Source organism: Mauremys reevesii, linkage group 10 (genome assembly GCF_016161935.1).
Source record: "Mauremys reevesii isolate NIE-2019 linkage group 10, ASM1616193v1, whole genome shotgun sequence".
In the NCBI taxonomy this organism is placed as follows: domain Eukaryota; kingdom Metazoa; phylum Chordata; order Testudines; family Geoemydidae; genus Mauremys; species Mauremys reevesii.
The window spans coordinates 33,074,687-33,095,073 of record NC_052632.1 but is presented as its reverse complement, the minus strand read 5'-3'; the positions used below and the strand labels follow the sequence as shown (position 1 = coordinate 33,095,073).

The 20,387-nt window shown below is 40.6% G+C and overlaps 1 protein-coding gene across 2 annotated transcripts in view; it reads right to left on the bottom strand.

Moving 5' to 3' along the window:
* Positions 1-1,570: 1,570 nt before the first annotated feature.
* The window catches only part of USP3 (ubiquitin specific peptidase 3), a 60,778-nt gene continuing 41,961 nt past the window's right edge, over positions 1,571-20,387 (bottom strand). For both annotated transcript variants that reach the window (XM_039490224.1, XM_039490225.1), the window contains exons 6-15: positions 18,579-18,661; positions 16,690-16,803; positions 15,709-15,822; positions 10,582-10,728; positions 8,221-8,327; positions 7,986-8,066; positions 7,329-7,447; positions 7,091-7,204; positions 6,905-6,972; positions 1,571-5,138 (exon numbers count right to left, since the gene is read on the bottom strand). In XM_039490224.1, the coding sequence (XP_039346158.1) occupies positions 4,973-5,138; positions 6,905-6,972; positions 7,091-7,204; positions 7,329-7,447; positions 7,986-8,066; positions 8,221-8,327; positions 10,582-10,728; positions 15,709-15,822; positions 16,690-16,803; positions 18,579-18,661 (1,113 nt within the window). In that variant the 3' untranslated portion in view covers positions 1,571-4,972. The remainder of the gene's footprint in view (positions 5,139-6,904; positions 6,973-7,090; positions 7,205-7,328; positions 7,448-7,985; positions 8,067-8,220; positions 8,328-10,581; positions 10,729-15,708; positions 15,823-16,689; positions 16,804-18,578; positions 18,662-20,387) is intronic.

Sequence of the window (20,387 nt, the reverse complement as noted above, 5' to 3'; positions counted from 1 at the left end):
GGCAATGGTGCACTAATTAAGCAGGCACTAGCTCCAAGCCCCTGTTGGCTTGTGCAAAAGGATTGTGGGACAATAATATCTATGGTTAGATTTGGAAAGGAATATGCTGAACAGAGACACAATGACCAGTCACTAACTGGGAGGCCCTGTAGTGCCACCTGCATTTACAATATTTTGCCAGCAACAATTGATTAGGAAAGGCACTTTGAGCCTCTTGTGGAGACCAATTTAACACCTGATTCTGTAATGCGTTGTCCTGAATTACTGCAGCGCTCACAAGAGAGAAGTGACATTTGAAAAACAGGTAGCTGGTAAGACTGTTTTCAGGGGCAAGGCCATAGAAAAGGACTAAGTTAGAGGCTACAATAAATATATTGTGGAGTTTCAGCTAGCTCTCCAAAATTGCCAATCTCAATCCATTATAAATTACTTCTTCTCCTCTAACACCGCTCTGCTAAACTTAAATTGTCAGTTTGCACAGAGTAAATATTAGTGCCTATTAAACTTATGGCTACAGTTACACTTTGGATTGAACTTAGTTTACCAGTGAAAGTGATGCTACTGAAGTTGCATTTAACACTTTCCTCCTTTCCCTAGAGGCACCTTGAAATTGTCGCTTTCTGTCAGGATCTTTCATGACTTAGGCTATGGATTTCAATCTGTTCTTAGGCCTTGTCTACACCCCGTCTTCGTCTGACTACTGCTGTCTACAGCTGGGGTTAAGTTGCCATGGAGGGGTGTGGAATTTCCACAAGTGCTGTGGGAGGGTGACAACTTTTAGCATAGGCCAGGCCTCAAAGCTTCTGTGCCTCATGCACTGGGCTTTTTTGTTGTGTGTATATTAAAGACAATAGCTTGAGAAAGGGGCAGCTTGGGGGTGACAGTGGCCTCTTCGCAAGCAATTGTTAATTTCTGTTGTGAAGATAAAGTATTTGTATATAGGCCTTTGTATATAATTCCTGTTTCATAGCATGAGCCAGGTGCTCAGGGTGGGTGAGAAGGGGGCTTTCCCCCCGCAACTGGTAAGAAAAGGATATGACTGTAAAACCACAGAATAGGTGGCAAAGATGTAACAGTAGTTAAGGAAAGGGGAGAGGAATGTTGCCCCACACATTGCTTTTACTTGTGAACAAATAGCACCTGCTGATAAAGCGTTTTTGCTTTTGTGATAACTCTATGCAGAACTGTGTACGGTCAGGGCCATGCACATGGAGTATTACTTTTGGTGTAAATGTATATGCCCAGTGGAAGTTAAGTGCACTGTAAACATGACACATCCCAAGTTAGAGGCTAAACAGCAAATAGACCTTTCTCAAGAAGTTTTGAAAAAAATGCTTTTGTCATCAGCTATTTCTCCGAAGGTAAAGCAGCTGATTCCATTGCCCCTGCACAAGAGTCTAAAAAGCAGTTTTACTCACACAGAGTAATAATATGCTGAGAACCTGGGGCAGGATCGTAAGTTTTTCACATTCTAAAGAGAGCCTTTAATGGCACATCTTCCATAAAAACATTTTATGATTGAGTTGTTACTTGCATTCACCCCATTAATGCACAGTCAATGGTCCTCACAGAAACTTACACATTAGATTTTAATGGTAAACAATTACATCTATGGCACTACAGTACTTGAGGATATTCTAAAGCACAATGGAATGAGAGTTTTCAAGGTGCTGATTACCTCATTAGTAAGAGACAGACACATCAGAAATGAAACAGCATTAGGCAAACTTTTGAACAAGTGTCATGCTTTCCATCCATTCAGCAAGTCTTACAAATGGCTTTCTGCTTTTGATACAGGGCCACAGTGCCTGCACCATCAAGAAAAAGATTTAATCCCACTCCACATGACATCAATGATCACTGGGAAAAGCACCTTTGACTGTACTCCTTGTAGGAGCTCACCTCCTTACTGTATGGGATCAATCACCATGCAGTCTGCCGAAGCAGGGATGAACAACTGGGAATTCCCCCATTGTTTTACATAAACTGCATTTCCAGTTGTAGACGCAACTTTAAACAATAAGCGACACCCCAAGGACAACCTTTTTCTTTTGGTGTAGAATACTGGCCAAGTGCCTGAACTGCAAAAACCATGTGCTTGCAGAAAGCAAATCAGACCAGCAGTGAACAACAAAAGAAACTGATTGGGCTTAAAATGTCCTTTTCCCCCACCCTGCTCAAAAAAAGTAGATAAATAGAGGATACATATGTAAGGTTAAAAATTTAATACTAAGCTAGGTACAGTATAGGTTACTGGTTCAGTGCTCAGTTGCCTTTTTTTGGGGTGGGGGGGCACTGACTAGAATACAGTGGATAAGGAAAGTTCTCCACCAGGAAGAGAAATACTTGTGTTGCCACAAAAAATTGTTTCTACTGTCCATCTGTGTTTGCAGTGGGAGTACGCTACATTAGGAAAGGATTTACAGTGTACTTGTCCCATAGACGCATATGGCTATGGGACAAGTACACGATGTTCTGATGGCCACGTCCTAAACAGAATATGATGTATGCCATTGGCTAAGACAATTCACTTATGATACATGGAAAATGGTACTGAGAGGAAAAGTGTAAGACAATATTTGGGCAAAAAAAGTTGATGACTTAAGAGAGAAATAATCGCCTTTAAAATAAAGGGAATAATGTTGATGAAGTTTATGAACTTCCTAAAAATACAGAAAGGCACATTTACATCACTGGGTGGCTGAACAATATGCACTAAATTCACTGCAAGTTAAATAAATCGACCAGATCATGTCATGATTGTTATTCTCAACACATATATTAAACAAATTCTAGAGCAATTTTAGTGCTGGCTCAAGTGCCAATGGCCTACGGTTTAATCCCCAAAATTACATCCTGAATTGCCATCAGTGGTGAAAAAATAATATGAATTCTGCCAATTACTTTTTTATTATGTTTAAATGTGATAACAGCTGCTGGTTCTGATCAGAACATACGCTCTAGCTGCAGAGGTCCGAAAACAGTAGGTAACAAGCTGATGGCTACAGTTTGAAGCAATGAATAATCTATTTATTGTTCAACAACAAAATAAAGACATCCTGGTATATCTGCCACTTAACATATCAAGTGATAGTCACTATTAGGTTTAGGTAAGTGTATAGTTTACATATTTTCATACACAATTTAGCAATATTGAACATTTCTGCACTTTTATACAAAGCCAATTTCTTTTTAAACGACATCTGAGACGGATCAAACAGGTAATTCAAACTTTTTTTTTTTTTTTTTTTGCAATTGTCAGGCTCCCCCAGTCAGGAGCGCTGGTGCTTAGTCAACTAATACTGAAATGCATTCTACATCTACCTGCTGACTAATGTGGCCCTTCAAGGAGATGCAACCAGGGGAAGGCAGATGTTTTTACTCAGCTAAATACAAACACACCTGTTTGTAAACTCTTGGGAATATCTCACTAGTAAGAGGGGTCTGGTGGGATAGCTGACTTGGCAGGCAGAGAGCTCCAGCCTTCCCACAAAAACTTTTGAGATTATGGGAGTGTGGTGAAAGGCAGTAGACAAACAGAAGAGGAGGGAAAGGGGAGTTCAGTATCATTCAATCTATACTGGGCTCTTCTCTCTCAGCAGTACCAGAACAGCTGAAATTCCAGCTGCTAACACTGAATTCTTCTTCCACTAAGCTGATAAGAGGTTTAATATAAACAGATGTCTTACATTTCAACTTCAGAAATAATATCTTGCCTCTTCTTTTGGTCAAGAGACCATGAGAAATGTTGCACTGCTAATTAAATACTGCAGTTAGTGAGGGTATGTGCTCACCTACAGGGGCAGTATTAGCTCCACAATTTGCATGAACTGTAATATCCCTGCATATAGATTTAAATGCATCTTCCCTACCAGTTTGAGCCTGAGTCTGGATTAGGTATAACAACATGCCATGCAAAGTCTATCTCCAAACCCAGAACAAACCTGCCTTTCAGTCCTAAACACAGACTGGTGGTTTTTAATCACACTGAAAGGGGATGTGGGCAAATGGGAGTTATATTGAGACAAAAACCTCTCCTGTGTGAAGCCCCCACATTGAACTCTCATTTTAGGATATAAAAGGGACAGTGGCCCAATCCCGTGGAGCCTGCTAGCTTCAGAAGCAAGTACTTGCATCAAACTTTGGGATAAATGCTAAAAATTGAGACGTCACCCTAGCAATTCCATTTCAGTTTAAAAAAAGTAAATTAAAATCCCAAGACACGTATAAAGACACGTATATGATTAGGGTAATAATTTAAATGTCTCTTTTGTAGGGGAAAAAGTACAAATGAGAAACACTTGAATTTGCAGTACAAATACAACTGAATCAACTATTTATTTACAAGGAGTCCTGAAAGACAGCAGCCTTGATACACACTGATAGCAGCAATTACCCATTCTACTTAATGATGCCACATCTCATCTCTTCTGCAGGCAAAGAGTGATTGTTCAGAGGTCACTGTTAAGTTTCTTGCACTGGGGCAAACAGTATGTGCAAGCAATTCCTTGATTTAAAAGTGATTCAATCTTATCTACATAACAGCTGTGAGAGCAGCATGAAATTCTATTGCTCTTCATAATCAGGAACACGTTTCTCTTGCTTATAAAGAGGATACAAAGCTTCTCTGATGTAAATGTGCCTTTAGAAAGTGAGAACTGAAAACATTAATATAAAAATCAAATAACTAAGTAGTTCATGAAACTATATATATAAAAATTGAGTTATCACAACTAAAGCAGCAAATCAAAATATCTGCTGAGGTTTTCTGGTAGAACTAAAAAAAAAAAAGTTAGTTTGTGTCCAAGTTCAATAAGTCAATGTCCAAGCTACCATTGACACAACAAAACTAAAACCCACACGAGGAAGTTGAAAAGTGCACAATGAAATTAATAGTCTTGGATCAAGTATTTATGGAGAATTGGAAATGTTTTGTCCGAAGGACTTGATAAGTGAGGATTAAAAGGAGGTATTAAAGTTTATCAGATCCAGATTTGGCCTGCCGGTCCACATAGAAGAGGATGTAGGCCTTTGCCTTTACCACGGTCTCCTCATCGGTCAGAGTTACAGTACTGTCATTGAAATGGAACCAGCGACCTTCATGAGTTGCATAGGCTGTGTAATGTCCAGAGCCAACGCTGAAAGCAATGAGAGAGACAAAGTGGGATCAATAAAAGGAAATGTACCACCTCATTCTGCGCTATACAGGACAACAACACGGCAAGCACTAATTAACTATATCACAAGGCTTCACCCAGGTTAGAGGGGTGGGAAACTGAACAGCCTCCATAATTGTTAGCTTAAACCCAAAGGCATTAAAAGGGTAAGAAAAATTTTTCCATGCAAAAGCATCTTTAATAGTGTCAAGATTTGATACGAACCACATGCAGACAATTGCTTCCTTTTTGGGACTTCATAAAAGGTATCTAAGTTTTAACATAATCCAAGCCCCCAAGTCCTTTTGCAAGCAAAACTCCCAGTGAACTTAAATGCAAGTTTTGCCTCTGTAAGATCAGGTTCAGTAGCATTTAAGATAAAAGTAATCAGCAGCTTACAAACAGAAATAAAATTTGAGTTTTACCATGTTCTGTCATTTAATTTTATATTCAGAATTCCTTCCAACTAGTTCTAGCTGAATCCTGTTTGAGTTACCATGATTTCAAACCAAGCGCACAGGGAAAGTGTCATCACAATGAACATAGGTTGGAAACTAACTGAAGTTTGTATACAGATCCCATGTCTTGGATCCTTGTACATATAATTGAGAACCAGAAAACAGCCAAGTTTCATTACTCATGCTGCCTCAAGACAAGGCCATCTCACACTTGCGTGGCTAACAGCTGTATCTTATATATCATCATAGTTCACACCCACGTAATTCATTCCAATCATGTCCAGTTTACACTGATGTCCACTACAACTACGTTTTGTTTTCTCTGAGCTTTCAAGCAGCTGCCATGGGTGTTGTGTGGTAGTGCTAATGAAGACTCCATTTGAAAGTCAGACCGTTTGATTTAGTCCTACTTCAGATATCAGACCACTCATCTTTGGAAGAACGCAACAAAGGCAGCATGCTAGAGTGAACGTTTTCAAATACATGTTTGCCGAAAACACCCTCAATTCAACTGAGATAGAACAGTGAGTTCTAGTGACAACAGCAAGAACTCTCACTATTAGAAAACAGTGTAGTTTCTTCTAAAGAATTGTCCTACCATCCCTCAATCTTGGGACGTGATTACACAATATCCTGGAAGAAGAAAGTCATCATGTCACTACTCCTGACTCTCAAAGGATCAAAGACTGCAAAATATCTTTAATTCAAAATACAACTACTGTCCAACTCCAGAGCATCCCAGTTGGCTCTCAGTTTGAAGCTTCACTCCTGTGGGAGAGGACCACTGCTGTCAGTCTGCCAGTCTAAAGTCTACATTGTTCTAGATGAGCACTTTCCCTTTGCATAAACCTGCATGTGCTTTCAAGTTGAACAAACAAAGAACAAACATTGAAATTTATTTGTTGGTGGCTAAGTGAAATGTCAGGTTTTATGGCCACCGGACCTCTCTCTCAGCTTAAATACTTTCCAGAAGGACTTTACTTTCCAATCTGAAAGAAGCAAAGGGACTACCTTCATTTTCAATAAGTTTCAGATTTCCACCTATTACTCAGGAGACAAGAGTGGAGATTCACAGCAGGAGACCTCTGATAGACTGAACAATTAACATTTTTGGTAAAAGTCCCCATTGGAATATAAAGCTGCTTTTTATTTCCATGTTAGCACAGCTGCTAACAGAACCAACATGCACATTAGGGGTGAAGTTCTGACCTCAATGAAGTCAACAGGAATTTGGTCGCTGCCTTCAATAAGGCCAGTACTTCACCCCAGGTACTCACTGAGCATACTTACCCTGAACCATGATGTACAACAACAGCTGCAAGATCATATCGACAGCTTTCTGGGCCACTGTTCTCCGGCTGCAGTTCAAAGTAGAGAAAACAGCTTTTAAGAAGTCAACTGACACCTTCTATGTTCCATAACATATGATAAAACAGAACAAATTTCCAGTGTATACATCAGTAAGAGTCTCTGTACCTCTAACAAGTAGCATTTCATGTCTAGGTCCCGGAGGGGAAATTCTACATATGTATCAACCTTGTTTCTCAGATATTCTGTCCAGTGAAATCGTTTCAAGTGTAAGCATAGCACCTATAGTATTAAACATGAAAGACAGAGTTCATTAGGTTAAGACTTTGATTATGGTTACATATGTTTATTGGTCAAGTTATTAATTCCCTTTAAAGTTTCACCAGACACTCATATTTGCACTAACCTTTGGTAGTTTCTGAATCCAGAATTTTTTGGTGGATTTCTGTTTCTTTTTACATTTGTGGCACATATAGAGCTCTGTCTCATCAAGTTCTTCCAAGTCTGTAAAACTGCGAAGACAATCTAGAAGGAAGAGAATTCAGAAGCACTAATAAGAGACCAAGAGATGAGTTCTGGCTGGTTTTTAGTGGGCAGTTACTCTTTGTAGGCACTCTCTTCATAAAGGCCAAGGACTGAACAGACATGGACCCACTAACCCTTACAGATCATTTCTGAAGCACACTGATGAGGTGGTGGGTGATGCTTGCACTGCTGGTGCTAGACAGAGGAATTCAGGAGCCAGGGCCTGTAATCCAGCCATTTTATAGTACACTAATAATTTGGTTTCTTCTCTCTCAACCTTATCTCTCTGCTTCAGTGAAAGTCAATCTTAAACTGGATCCATGTAATTCTGAAAATAGTTAATTTTGGGCTCTAACTCAAGAAATAAAATCTCCCTCTCCCCAAAGGTGCTATCATGTTCCAGATAAAGAAGTGAGTGGGATATGGTTGCAGTAATCACATTTACAAACATTCTGGGTGAAATCCTGGCTCCACTGAAGTCAGTTGAAAACCTACTGATTTCAGTGGGGCCAAGATTTCACTCACCACGAACTCTTACCCCGTAGTGTGCACATTGGTCCATTTTCTTGATTCTTAGTACGTTTATTTCTGAACTGACTTGGAATATCTAGTGAAAGGTCTAGGAAAGAAAAAAATACAATTGAATTTCTTAGATCAAAATAAAAACTTAGTTCTTACTGAAATTTTACAGCCCCATCACAGATTTGTCAGATATAAGAAGATTCAGAACTTTAATGTGGTAGCCAATACTTTGAAAGAGAAAGATACCTTACCTAGGAATGGATCAAACTTTCTAGATTCAGTTCCACATATTAAGCAGTTTACTTCATTTTGAAGAATGCCTCCAAATATAGCTGTGACAACAGTAGAGGCTCCATTTCTAAACAAACCACCATGAAGGAAAGAAACTCATGAGAATTTCTGTTTTACGCTGCATTTTAGCATGTGAAATATTTTATTGCTTATAACATGTCAAAAACCATCAGGCAGTTTGGTCTGGGTGTAACAAACAGGGATTGGGTTCATTTACATGGTCCTTTCACTCATCACTAGATTCCATGGAGCAAATGTTAATACAGCAAAGATATTGGAAACCTAGAAGGAACAGGAATCTATACTCTATGCAGGTACTCATAACAAACAGATCTTCAATGGAAAAACTAGATAAGCATCCCAAATCTTTTTAAAGGCTATGCTTATATACAGTTCATTCTCTTCAGAGCGCATACGATTTTAACATTATGCGGATATTATTTTTAAGAGAAGTTTTCTATGTGACAGCTGTCTCTCAAGCTAGGTGAACTAGGGTGTATTTTCTTTTTGAACCTGCTCCCTACTTTTTACTGCACATCTTTAGGGCTTTTTAAAGCAGGTTTCCTCCCATTTAGTCACTTCCAAAAAGACATTTTCATTGCAAAAACATGCTAAACATTGTGTCATCATTTCTTTGTTCATTCAAAAGGCACTTATAATCTTTTTGTTTTAAAAGCTCCAAAATAGAAGAAGATTCTTAGCTAGAGTGCTAAGTCAACCAGGCCAAAGCAGCTCTACTATATGCACCATGAGATGTGTTTCCATCATGTAGTACTATATGAAGAGGCAAGGGAAAAACCCACCCAATCAACTTGTGCTTGTCTGATACAAAACATCAGGCTAGCTGCCAGGAGCACTGCTTTCTCCTGATCTTAGCCCTGGAAGCTAAGTGAGTGAGAAAGACGAAGGACAACAGAAATAAGTAACAACTGGGGACACTGACCTTTTAAAACATTCAAGTGTAAATGCCTAACACTGCCACATTTTGTCATGTTCTTAATGCTTAATGAAAACAAATATTTCAAAGTAATTAACATTAGAAGAAACCAGAATAATTTGCTAGTTTATACTGTCAGGTTTCCAACCACGTGCCAGGCTGCAGAAAACCTGCACTGTGAGATTACAAGCCACCTCCTTCAGACCTGATTAATAAACTCTCAATATTTCATATAAGGCAAGTTTACAGCACTATCTGTACACTGGTCTCATTGGGGCAAATCTTTTTTTTTCAGGCAAAGCTGCCGTTCAAGCCTCAGTTCCAGGCTCAGATCAGCTGAGGATTGCAAGATTTTCAGCCAGATAGTCTAAAACCAACCCTGCAACATTCTGTATTCAAGTCTAACAGGGTTTTTAGATACAGTTGATCGTGGTGCATATGTTTTGCATGAACCAAGAAATGTAATGACTAATGTTATTTTATACTAAAGAGCATACTCCTAGCCCTGTAAGACCAGTGACTTCAGGCACAACAGTTATATTTACAGAGTTAACTAAAAGTGGGTCGCAGAACACTTGTAACATACTGTAATCAAGCCTATGCAGTACTCACCTGCCCTGCTCAGGCCTGTTTAACTTGTAATCCCTTTTCCTGCATAGATCAGGACAGACATAACTCTCAGATAATCCTAACATAGGGAGTCTGCCCAGTGACCAAAATCCAGGCTGAACTGACTGTTAACATTCCTGCCTAAAGCAAAATAAATGTTTTGGTCTCAGTGCTGTTTTCAACCTAGCAGAGCACACTTAGAAAAAATAATTCAGGAAGTGTCAGCATTTCCAGACCAAAAGATTTTAAAGGCACCCAAAAGTGCTTCACTTTCAAAACAGGGAATGATAGGAAAACTTCAGGTAAACCCTACAACATTATCAAAGGCAAATTAAAGCAGCAGCTGCTTCAAGGGTATCTCTTAGGTGAGATACAAATACAGAATGTTGTATTGCTAGAAAAAAAATCCAGTTATGGCAAATCTTGAATGTACTGCCACTTCCTGTTCCACTCATGCAAAAAACCTGATGCCCATTTATAATTAACATGCCACTGATCAGTGTGTAATTTTGTTTAGCCTGAACTCAAGACAGTTGTATACAAAAACTACACAACTACTATGAAAAAAAATCGATCCAAGACACACTAAGACTTTGGTGCTTTGACTAAGTGGCTCCACAGTGTGATGCTACTTCAGCTTATTTCTTTAGATATTTGTTTAAATATACAAAATAATGATGCCATAGGGTAGTTCACTCTCCTGGGATACTTTGATACATGCATGGAGCCCCACCATGATGGTAAGTTGTTGAAGTAATTAAAACAAGTATCTTACATGCAACATTTGTTGCTTGCAGAGAGACCTGAATTTTCTTGCAAAATTACCGAGCGAGAAACACCATTAAAGCCTCCTTGGAGTTCCAAATGTAGATGGTCCAACAGGTAACGCATGAATTCATGGGCATCTTGTTGCTGGTATCCCCTTAACACAAAAATATTCAGACAATTTAAAGAAACTGCATCTTTATTTCTGACATATTGGCTCAAAGTAGTCCCAACATTCAAACCAAAAGAATAGCCTGTTACTTAATATCTTATAGGATACACGTGTTTGTGCAATTTCTAGTACTTTGGCTGTACTAGCCACACATCTCTGGAAACCTGGAGTGAACTGGTCTAGACAAGCTAAGCAATTAGTTTAGATCAGACTGCAATATGATCTCAAAGACACAGCTTGTGTTACGCACATGTGTACGATTGGCAGAATTCTAAACTTCCCACGCCTCTCGTCCTTTTTTATATATATATATATATAAAGACTTTAGATTTAAAAGCAAAATTCTTTGTTTTTTAAAACAATACAAAGGAGTGCTGGACACCGAGCAATAACTGTACATGTACTTGATTCTTGCCTCTTGAGCAGTTCTGACAAGGGACAGGCAGTAACTCTCACTACTGTGCAGCAAGGAGGGTTGGACCTTCATGGCGAGCCCATATTGCAGGGTTGGGCAGAGTCACACGCGTGCCAAGCCACTGCAACTGCTGACCAGTTGTGAACCTATGGGGTTAAGGCCAAGCACTTCTTTCAAGCGCTTGAATTGGCTGGCTAACGTGGAGCAACCTAAAAGGGAATCGTAGCAGACAGAGGTGGCTCTCTCTTGATCCTTCCCTCAAGGTTGCACAATCACTCCCGTCCTTCCCCTTTGGGGTTATTGGTTATCAGTCTGTCACTCCATTTGTATAGGTTTGTTTGTTGCATGGTATATTAAGAAGGGATGTGGCATTCATATCCATGGGGGAGAGAGAGGCATATTTGGACTTGGAAGTAACTGTGGTTTGCATTGAGCAGGTTTGCAGTTTGAACAGTTGCATCAGTTTGAACTGATCAATCATAAATGATGCACAACATACTAGAATCCTGGACTGGGAAAACATGGTTTTACACCACACTTTTTTGGCATCTAGCTGTCAACTGGCTCTCTTCTCTCAGGTAAAGGGTTTCATTCCCAGGCTGTGTTCTCCACAAGCCTCCTGCAGTAATGGCACAAGCTCTTTGAAATAACAGGGATGTATCCCCCATCCCTAAGCTGGGCTACGGAACGGTGTTTAGAATTGTATGGAGGGGTTTCAACCTCCACTCTGGGTAATCTTGCAACATTTGAGTGAAGAAATGCATTTGAGGCACAATGCTTCTCGTTACATCTGGACTCAGACACCCGACTGACCATGGAAGCGCTTTAGAGTCTCTGAAGTACAGTGGAAGCAGTAGCAGAAAGATGTTGCTCACACAAGAAGCAATCAGTACTTCACTGCTAGCTAGGCTGTAGGAAGCCAACAGCAGTCAGGTAAGCAGGTTTTTATAAGTTACCAGTAAGCTAAAGGATGTAATAATTCAAGGAAAGTCAGCAGGAATCTGTATGAATACTTCATAAGATTCAAAGCACCCAGCCCCATATGAAATGGGGGGACACATCCTGCCACACAATACGTGTGACACGTCATCACAGCTACACAACCCTTCGTAGGATTAGTACAGAAGTTCCCAAACCATGGGCTGCAGAGAGCTGCATTCTCTGCAGTTCTGGTCCTTTAAGTTTCACTAATAAACTAAAAACCCATCACATATTATTCTCCTATTCCATGTAAGCAACTGATGCATTTACCACCAGGATATTATGTGACTGAGTGGGATGGGTGGCGGTTTCTAAAGTCATGAACAGAAGGGGCAGTGTCTGCAAAACTCTCAACAGTACGGAACACATCATAGAGTTGGAAAACCTGTGGTTTAGCTGAGTGAGCACAGAATGCATACGGCTGGCACATGCCCATAGGAAAGGTGACATGCCTAATACAGAATGCAGTCACTGCACACCAAGCTTCCTACAAAATCTCAGCCAAGGTTAAAGTGAACAAACACTAAAACCTTAAATAACCATCCCTCCTTTATCCCCAAACAAGCATAACAAGACCCATTTCCTCCAAACCAGAGTCACAACAAGTATTACTGAGAAACTGCCTAGCTTTGCCACAACAGCAGTGAAAGGCAGAGCTGTGAAATCAAACACAGGAAAATGAAGGCAGTTGTGACTCAGAACATTTAGAGCAGACTATTGCTGTGCTGCATCAAGCTGAAGCCAGTCTATGAACTCTTAAGATGATCAGCTTGGTTCCCCCTCCAATTACTTTTACATCATCCATGGTAAAATTAAGTGCTTTATCTAAATGTTTAGAATAATTTTTGTTACGGTACAATAATTATTGTGCAAAACTATGCACACAAGGTGTAAGCAGAGGCAAGGAACCTTCAATCCATTGCTGTTACAATAGTGGTTCCAAATTGTTACCCTAGAGAGAGTTAGTTTTAATAAAACTAACATCAAGTAAATATTTTGGAAGTAAAATTATTAATACTCCAAAATCTAAAATTTCTAATGTGTAGTTTTCCTGATTGGTATTCATCTTCATCAGATCACTAGAGATGGAATTCAGAATTAAAAAGATTATCTGGTAAAGGATGCGATATCTGCAAGTTAACTTTGCATAGATACTATACAGAAGATGTTTAATGTTTATACAAACTGGACTATCACTCCAGAGCAAATGAATGAGGCAGAATGCTTTCTGAGCTGCGTGATCAATGTAAGAAAGACTGGGGTTTAAATGCAGTCATTAGAAGTTACTGAGTTAATGAAGGAATTGCTTAGGTTGTTTAATAGATATATCCACATTTTATATAGCTTAGCAGAGTTACAACAGAAGAAAGAAAATTTATGGGAACAGTATTATCAGCAAGAATGTGTTACAGACATTACTTAAGCCAAAGGACAGATATTTTAAATGAAATGGGACATATACTTGATCTGAAATGTGACGTAATTTGATTTGTAAATGTTTTATTGTTTACATTTATAATATAGCACTTTGTAAGGTTTGTATTCCGTTCACCCAAGTACAAATATCTTTGGAATGTTAACTGAACAATCTAAAATAAAATGACCAAAGTTCCTGTGGTGAGGAATACAGCTTCTCACACAGACCTCAGATCCCAGCAGCACCTAAACAATTCAACCCATCCACATATCAGCAAAAAGTGATACAAAAAGAACAGTCATCACGGGAAAAAAACCCTCAGAATTCACAAAGAATAAGAAACATACTTCAACACACCAAGAGACTATGGAGCTCTCTCTGTGTGCAGCAGATCTGCCATATTAGACTGCTCAAAGACCAAGCTTTCATAGCAGAGATACAGCCTGCAGAGGCACACTACAGTTTGCCATCATTCCACAACTGTACTGAATGTATAATATGCAATTCCAAGCCATGTGCTATATTCCCTATTCCCACACGAATTTGAAGAGATCTACACTGCAATATCAGCAATTTCCAGTTGTTTTCCACTATGCTACACTTTTCTATTAGGGAGATGGGGCCTGTGGTGGCGAGGGTGGGCAGAAGATGCCACAGTTAGCTAAAACCTCTTAAAGGCTGAGATTCATGGGAAAACTAACCAACCAAATCTCAGCTCCAAGGCCTCTCCATCACTCCACCCTGCATAAACACAAGTAGCATAGCTGGCTCGTAGCCGTCATGCCACCAGCTCCAACCCTGCATGTAGCCCCTCTGAGCTGGCTAACATTGCAGACGGAGATTGGGGATTCTAAATGGAGCACCAGTAACTTATACAGCATGATGCAATTCAACACAGAACATCTATTTTCCCCCTCCAGCCAAGGCTGCTGCCCCGTCCCCTCCTCCAAATGCAGGGAAAACATAGCGAGTGTCTGACTTTTCTTTCCATGTGGTTTACCGCATTATTTTGGCTTCACTCAATAGAGGGACAGATATGGCCGAAGGAAGGCAGAGTGCACAACTAGTACCTTTCATTAATGAAGTGTTCCTAGACAGCTGGTGTTACCAGTGGGTCACAAATTCTCCCTCTCCCGAGAGTGCCAAGTTCCCAGAAGAGGGCAGCACTTTATGTTAAAAGCCATGCTAGAACCCACAGTGCTGAAAATTTGCTAGAGAACAGATTTCCTTGCTCAGTCACACAAGCTGTGTAGGGTAGGTTTATTACGGATAACGGGGTAACTCATCAAGCTTATTAGAGATAATGTTCTTATGCCTAGAACGTTTTGGCCATTGCTTGAAGCCACTGGTATTAAACTTCCTTGATTCTCATAAGCCAGTAAAACACATATTAGGCAGTGTGAAGAATACTAAAGATGGACTTTTATTTTCTGGGTTATTCAGCTAAGCATGTGTGTTCACAGCATCTTTTCAGCACTGCTGGAGATGTAACAGATAACATAACATCTTTACTACCTGAGAACATGGAGCAACTTACCTTCACAAATCCTAACAGGTTTCAGTGCTCCTTTGAAAGAGGTTCAGGGGCCAGGACAGGGAGACCTTGGAGAGGAATGATACTTTGATTTACTTGGGTAACTTTTTTTTGACAGTGTGCGTAACACCCATAGCGTCTTATAGCCCTTACTTAGAGTTACATTAGCAGTAGCTAGAATGTTTTGAGAATCAAGGAAGTTTTGCCCAGTATGTGTTACTTAGAGCTATGGCAACTGTTTGGTTTTTTTTAAATATCATTCCTATCATAGCCAAAAGTTTAGGTTCTGTAAATTACTTATTCTTGGTGATGAATAATTCTTATCATCTTGGCTCTCCTGCCCCCTAGAAGCAAGCCATTACTCATCAAAATTATGTACTCTAGTCCTTGTATACAAGGAATTTGTCTTCTCTGACTCTACTATATGCAGTGTGCGTATTGGCAACAAGCAATTATCCCGATGAATGAAAGTCTCTAGATCAAAGTGAAGTCGCATTTGAAAGCTACATTTGTGGGCACAGGGGGAGGCCGCATGGAGTATTTTCCAGGAGCCAGATTAGGGCACAGGTGGCATAAAGTTACATTCAAGAACACTGTTCTTTGTCTTACAGAACTTACCTAAAATTTGGCATGATTTTCCAAACGACGTAAAATAAAGATTCTGGGCTAAATGCAGTTTGGCTCCCTTGCCATAAAGCACAAAGTGTCTTTCTAAACTCTTCAACCAATGAACTGGGGAGAGAAAGTAAAAATGAATTAGTGTGGATTCATACTCTAATCTACATTTCGCTGCTCTTCAGGACTTCAGTGATACGAATGTCAAAGAATTTCCTTTGATGAAAATGGTTCTCTTGGTAAATCATTTCAGCTTCTTATACAAAGACATATTCCAAGTCCCTAAAAATTTTATAATCTAAATCTAATCCACAAAAATGAAGGGGTAGAGAAGGCAGATTAGCAACATTGTGAAATCACATATATTAAGGATGGAAGTGGGACAGATTTTCTATCTAAGTTTTCATCACTGTAGTATCTGAGCACCTCTAAAATTGTACCTGTAAATCTTGTGCGCACAATTATTTGCATGTTGGTGAAGATTCGGTCCACTTGTTCACCTTAAAATTCTCTCAAGGTTGTTGCCTATACTATAATTTAGTGCTAAAATGTTTAATAAACCAAGCCCAAAACTACCCCCCTCTGGTACTCTAGCAGACATTTTTTCTCCTCTCCCACAACTCAATACAGTATTTATTATTCTTGTTTAAGGTTCTTCAGCCAATTTTTTTAAATCCAAGCTTCTGTGCTAAATTTAGAATATTTAAAAGACTTCTGGAAAGAGTTTTTCGAGTAAGATTAAGACACACTAGGTGACACCTCCTCCAGTTAAGTTAATAATTCCAGCTCTAAATATATTTAACTTCACTCCAGCACTGTTTGATGGATGCTAGTCTTCTCTCCTGTGACAGCTACAAGAACAGTGGAAATTATGTAAACATCTCCACTTGTACAATACACCCAAATAGCACCTGGCACTACCCTCTTTCAGTTTCTAGTACTGCTTCTTGAAGTTCAGTGCTAGCAAGAAATGTGTTAACTTACACGTTGTTATCCCCTTGGCTCCTGGTATGGTAAGTTCGCCTGCCAGCTGTTTTCCCATTCCGCAACTCCACGGCTGGCAACTCTTTGAAGTAACAGCAAAACTGCTGAATGTTACTGTAAGAAAAAGAAATGAGAGTGAGAAACATATAGAATAGATAATAGGAAGAACACGGGTGTGCTTTGTACAGTATTCTTCGGAGATGCTCACTTGGCTTCTTGAACTAGTTCTTATAACACTGAATAGGTCAAGTTTCCCATCAAGAGAACTAGTCAACTTGCATCTGGTGTTACAATATAATTATCTACTCAGCACACGTACAGTGGGCACCACTAAATGGCATTCACCGGCCCAGTTACCTGCAACAATTATACCTTTTCTCTCTTCTGATTAGGAGATACCAAGGTTCCACAATTACTGAGTGTTGAGTTCTTACATCATGCTCACTGTAAACAAATCCATGTCTATAAGTGGCATTAATATTAATGTATCATTAGACTTTAATATAGTTCATACCATCTAGAAAGAACTTAAAACATTAGAAATTGATTTACAGACTACATATAAAAATAATTTACCCATCACTGTTATGCCACCATACCTCAGTGAACACAAAAATTGTAATTACACAATACAGTCATAATACTCAACAGTTAAAGGCAGGAACTGCACCCAGTAATACAGTATCTAGCTGGAACTACAGAGGGATAGGGAAGGTAGATGGATGGCAAGTACCTAGATCATTAGAAGGGTGAAAAACAGTAGGTCTGACAAGATTAAAAAGACCAGGGCCTGATCCTCAGCTGATTTAAATCTGAGTATTACCAATGTAATCAACAGAGCTATGCCAATTTATACTAGCTGAGAATTTGGCCCTGGTTTTCAGAAGGAGGCCAGCAATCTACTGGCTGAAGAGTACGCATGACTCCTGCCAGTGCACATGTAATTGCATGCTCAGATGTAGGTACACAACTGTCTCTCTACTCAGTTACAATTTGGGCCTTAGGATGCACCATCTGATGCATTTTTACTGTGAATATGTGCAAAATACTCGTACAACGTTAAATTTTGACGTTACTTTTTGTGAGCAATACAATGATGATTCAATTACACGTGTGAACTTTGGGATGAGGAGGGCAGGGGCTGCTGCTGTTGCACAGAAGAGCGTGCACTTATGGGGTGAAGAAAGGGTCCCTAAGGTCACAAAAATTTCAGTGCAGCTCTCAGCCAGGCTGCATGACATTTTCTAACTTGCATTTTAAATAGATTCACTAGTACATTAAAGGGGGAGGGGAGCAAGAGGATGACATAATGGAGACCAAGCAGAACTCCACAAGAGGCCCAGTCTCCAAAGGCCTGGACAACAAGGGTCAAGAATCGGGTTTGCCTGTCTGGTCAGAGTTCCAGTGGCACCATGCCACTAGAGCACCTACATATCTGTGAGTGAGAAACCAGGCCCAGTAACTAGACACTCAATTTATGTTACCGTTTCCCAGTGATAATGGTCTGCCCCTCTCTCTGGAGACACTGCATCCCTCAGAACACAGACAGTCTCTTCCCCTGCAGATGCCCTAACTGATCCCTCACCCACAAGGGGCATCATGTCAGACCCACTACCCTTGAAGCTGAACACATAGGGGCTTCCTCTGAACACTATTGCTGCTACTGAATCAATCACAGGGATCACTTTGGAGAGCTCCTCCCTCCTCCTGGACGACAGAGGATGTTGCCATGGCAGCACCCCCGATTCCGACAGGTCTATAGGGCAAGAGTGAGGAAGAGAAGTAGCTGGCCTTTCTTGCCTAGCACTACAGAACAGATACCACCAAATCAACCTCAAGCCCAGGATGGGAATTTGGTTTGATGATTGCATATAAAACATGACTGATACCTGAGAGACTGAAGGATCGCATTCATGAAACACGTGTTCCCCAGATTGCGAAGGCCTGTAGCACAAAGGGCATTGGTGCTCCCCTGGGAACCAGAAGAAAGAGGTAAGTCAAAAGAGACAGACAGCTACCCCTGAAGCACACAACAGTCACCTGTGCAGCGGTCTACATTCAAACAGAACTAACAACAGACTGAGCCAGCGGGGAGCCAAGCCTACAACATGACCAGCTCAAAGGATCTATCGACACAGGTATTAAAGGGGTACCTTAATTGGATTGAAAAATTCCCTTTTTTAACATCTAAATAAACCTTCAGAGGACATTTGAGAGAATGTTTTACTTACTCTTTATAATAATCCACTCTAGGCTGTTGGGTGGATTTTCAAGAGCATCTGAGGGTATGTCTACACTACGAAATTAGGTCGCTTTTATAGAAGTCGATTTTTAGAAATCGATTTTATACAGTCGATTGCGTATGTCCACACTAAGCACATTAAGTCAGAGGAGTACGTCCTCACTACCATGGCTAGCATCGACTTACGGAGACAATCGTTTCGCACCAGACACCAGGGCGATTAGAAGAGCACAGGCAAGGCGCACTGTGCATCAGAGAGGCTTTGAAAACCAGTTTCATGACTGGCCAGACTACGGTGTGACAGTTGTGTGTGTCTCCTTGATGCAAACCCACCCCCTTTGTTGATTTTAATTCCATGTAAGCCAACCACCCTCCACCCTTCGAAATAAAGTAACTTATTTTGAAACCATGCATTCTTTCTTTATTAATTAAAAAAATGAGATAATGGACAAGGTAGCCCAGGAGGAGTGAGAGAGGAGGAAAGGACAGGCCACATTGCTTATTGTAGCCACACTAAAAATCACATTGCTTATTGTAGCCACACTAAAAATCAAACTGTTTGAATGACAGCCTTCTGTTGCTTGGGCCATCCTCTGGAGTGGAGTGGCTGGGTGCCTGGAGCCTCTCCCCCCTGCGTTCTTGGGCAGCTGGGTGAAGAGGCTATGGAACATGAAGGGAGAGTAGGCGGTTATACAGTGGATGCAGCGGGGGTCTGTGCTCTTGTTGGCTTTCCTGCAGCTCTAACAGATGCTTCATCATGTCCGTTTGCTCCCTCATTAGCCTCAGCATCGCGTCCTGCCTCCACTCTTCGCGCTCACTTAGTTCTTTCCTGGCCTCTGCCACTGAATGCCTCCATGCATTAAGCTGTGCCCTATCAGTGTGGGAGGACTGCATGAGCTCGAAAAACATCATCACGAGTGCGTTTTTTTCACCTTCTAATCTGCAATAACCTCAGGGACGGAGATGACAGGGGAAGCGTAGAAACATTCTACGCTCTATAATTCTGTGGGGACTGCATGGTCACCTGTGCTGCTAAGTTTGCCACGCTGACCAAACAGGAAATGAAATTTAAAAGTTCCCAGGGCTTTTCCTGTGTACCTGGCTAGTGCATTGGAGTACAAAGTGCTGTCCAGAGTGGTCACAATGGAGCACTCTGGGATAGCTCCCAGAGGCCAATACTGTCGGTTTGCGTCCGCACTACCCCAAATTTGACCCAGCAAGTCGATTTTAGCGCTACTCCCCTCTCTGGGGAGGAGTACAGAAGTCGATTTTAGGAGCCCTTTAGGTCGACAGAACAGGGTTGGTTGTGTGGACACAGTCATTTTTAAATTGACCTAACGCAGCTAAATTCAACCTAATCCTTTAGTGTGTAGACCAGGCCTGAGTTAGGTACCCAATTCCCTAGGCTTTTCAATGGGAGCTGCATGCCAATCTCCCTAAGGCACTATTGAAAATC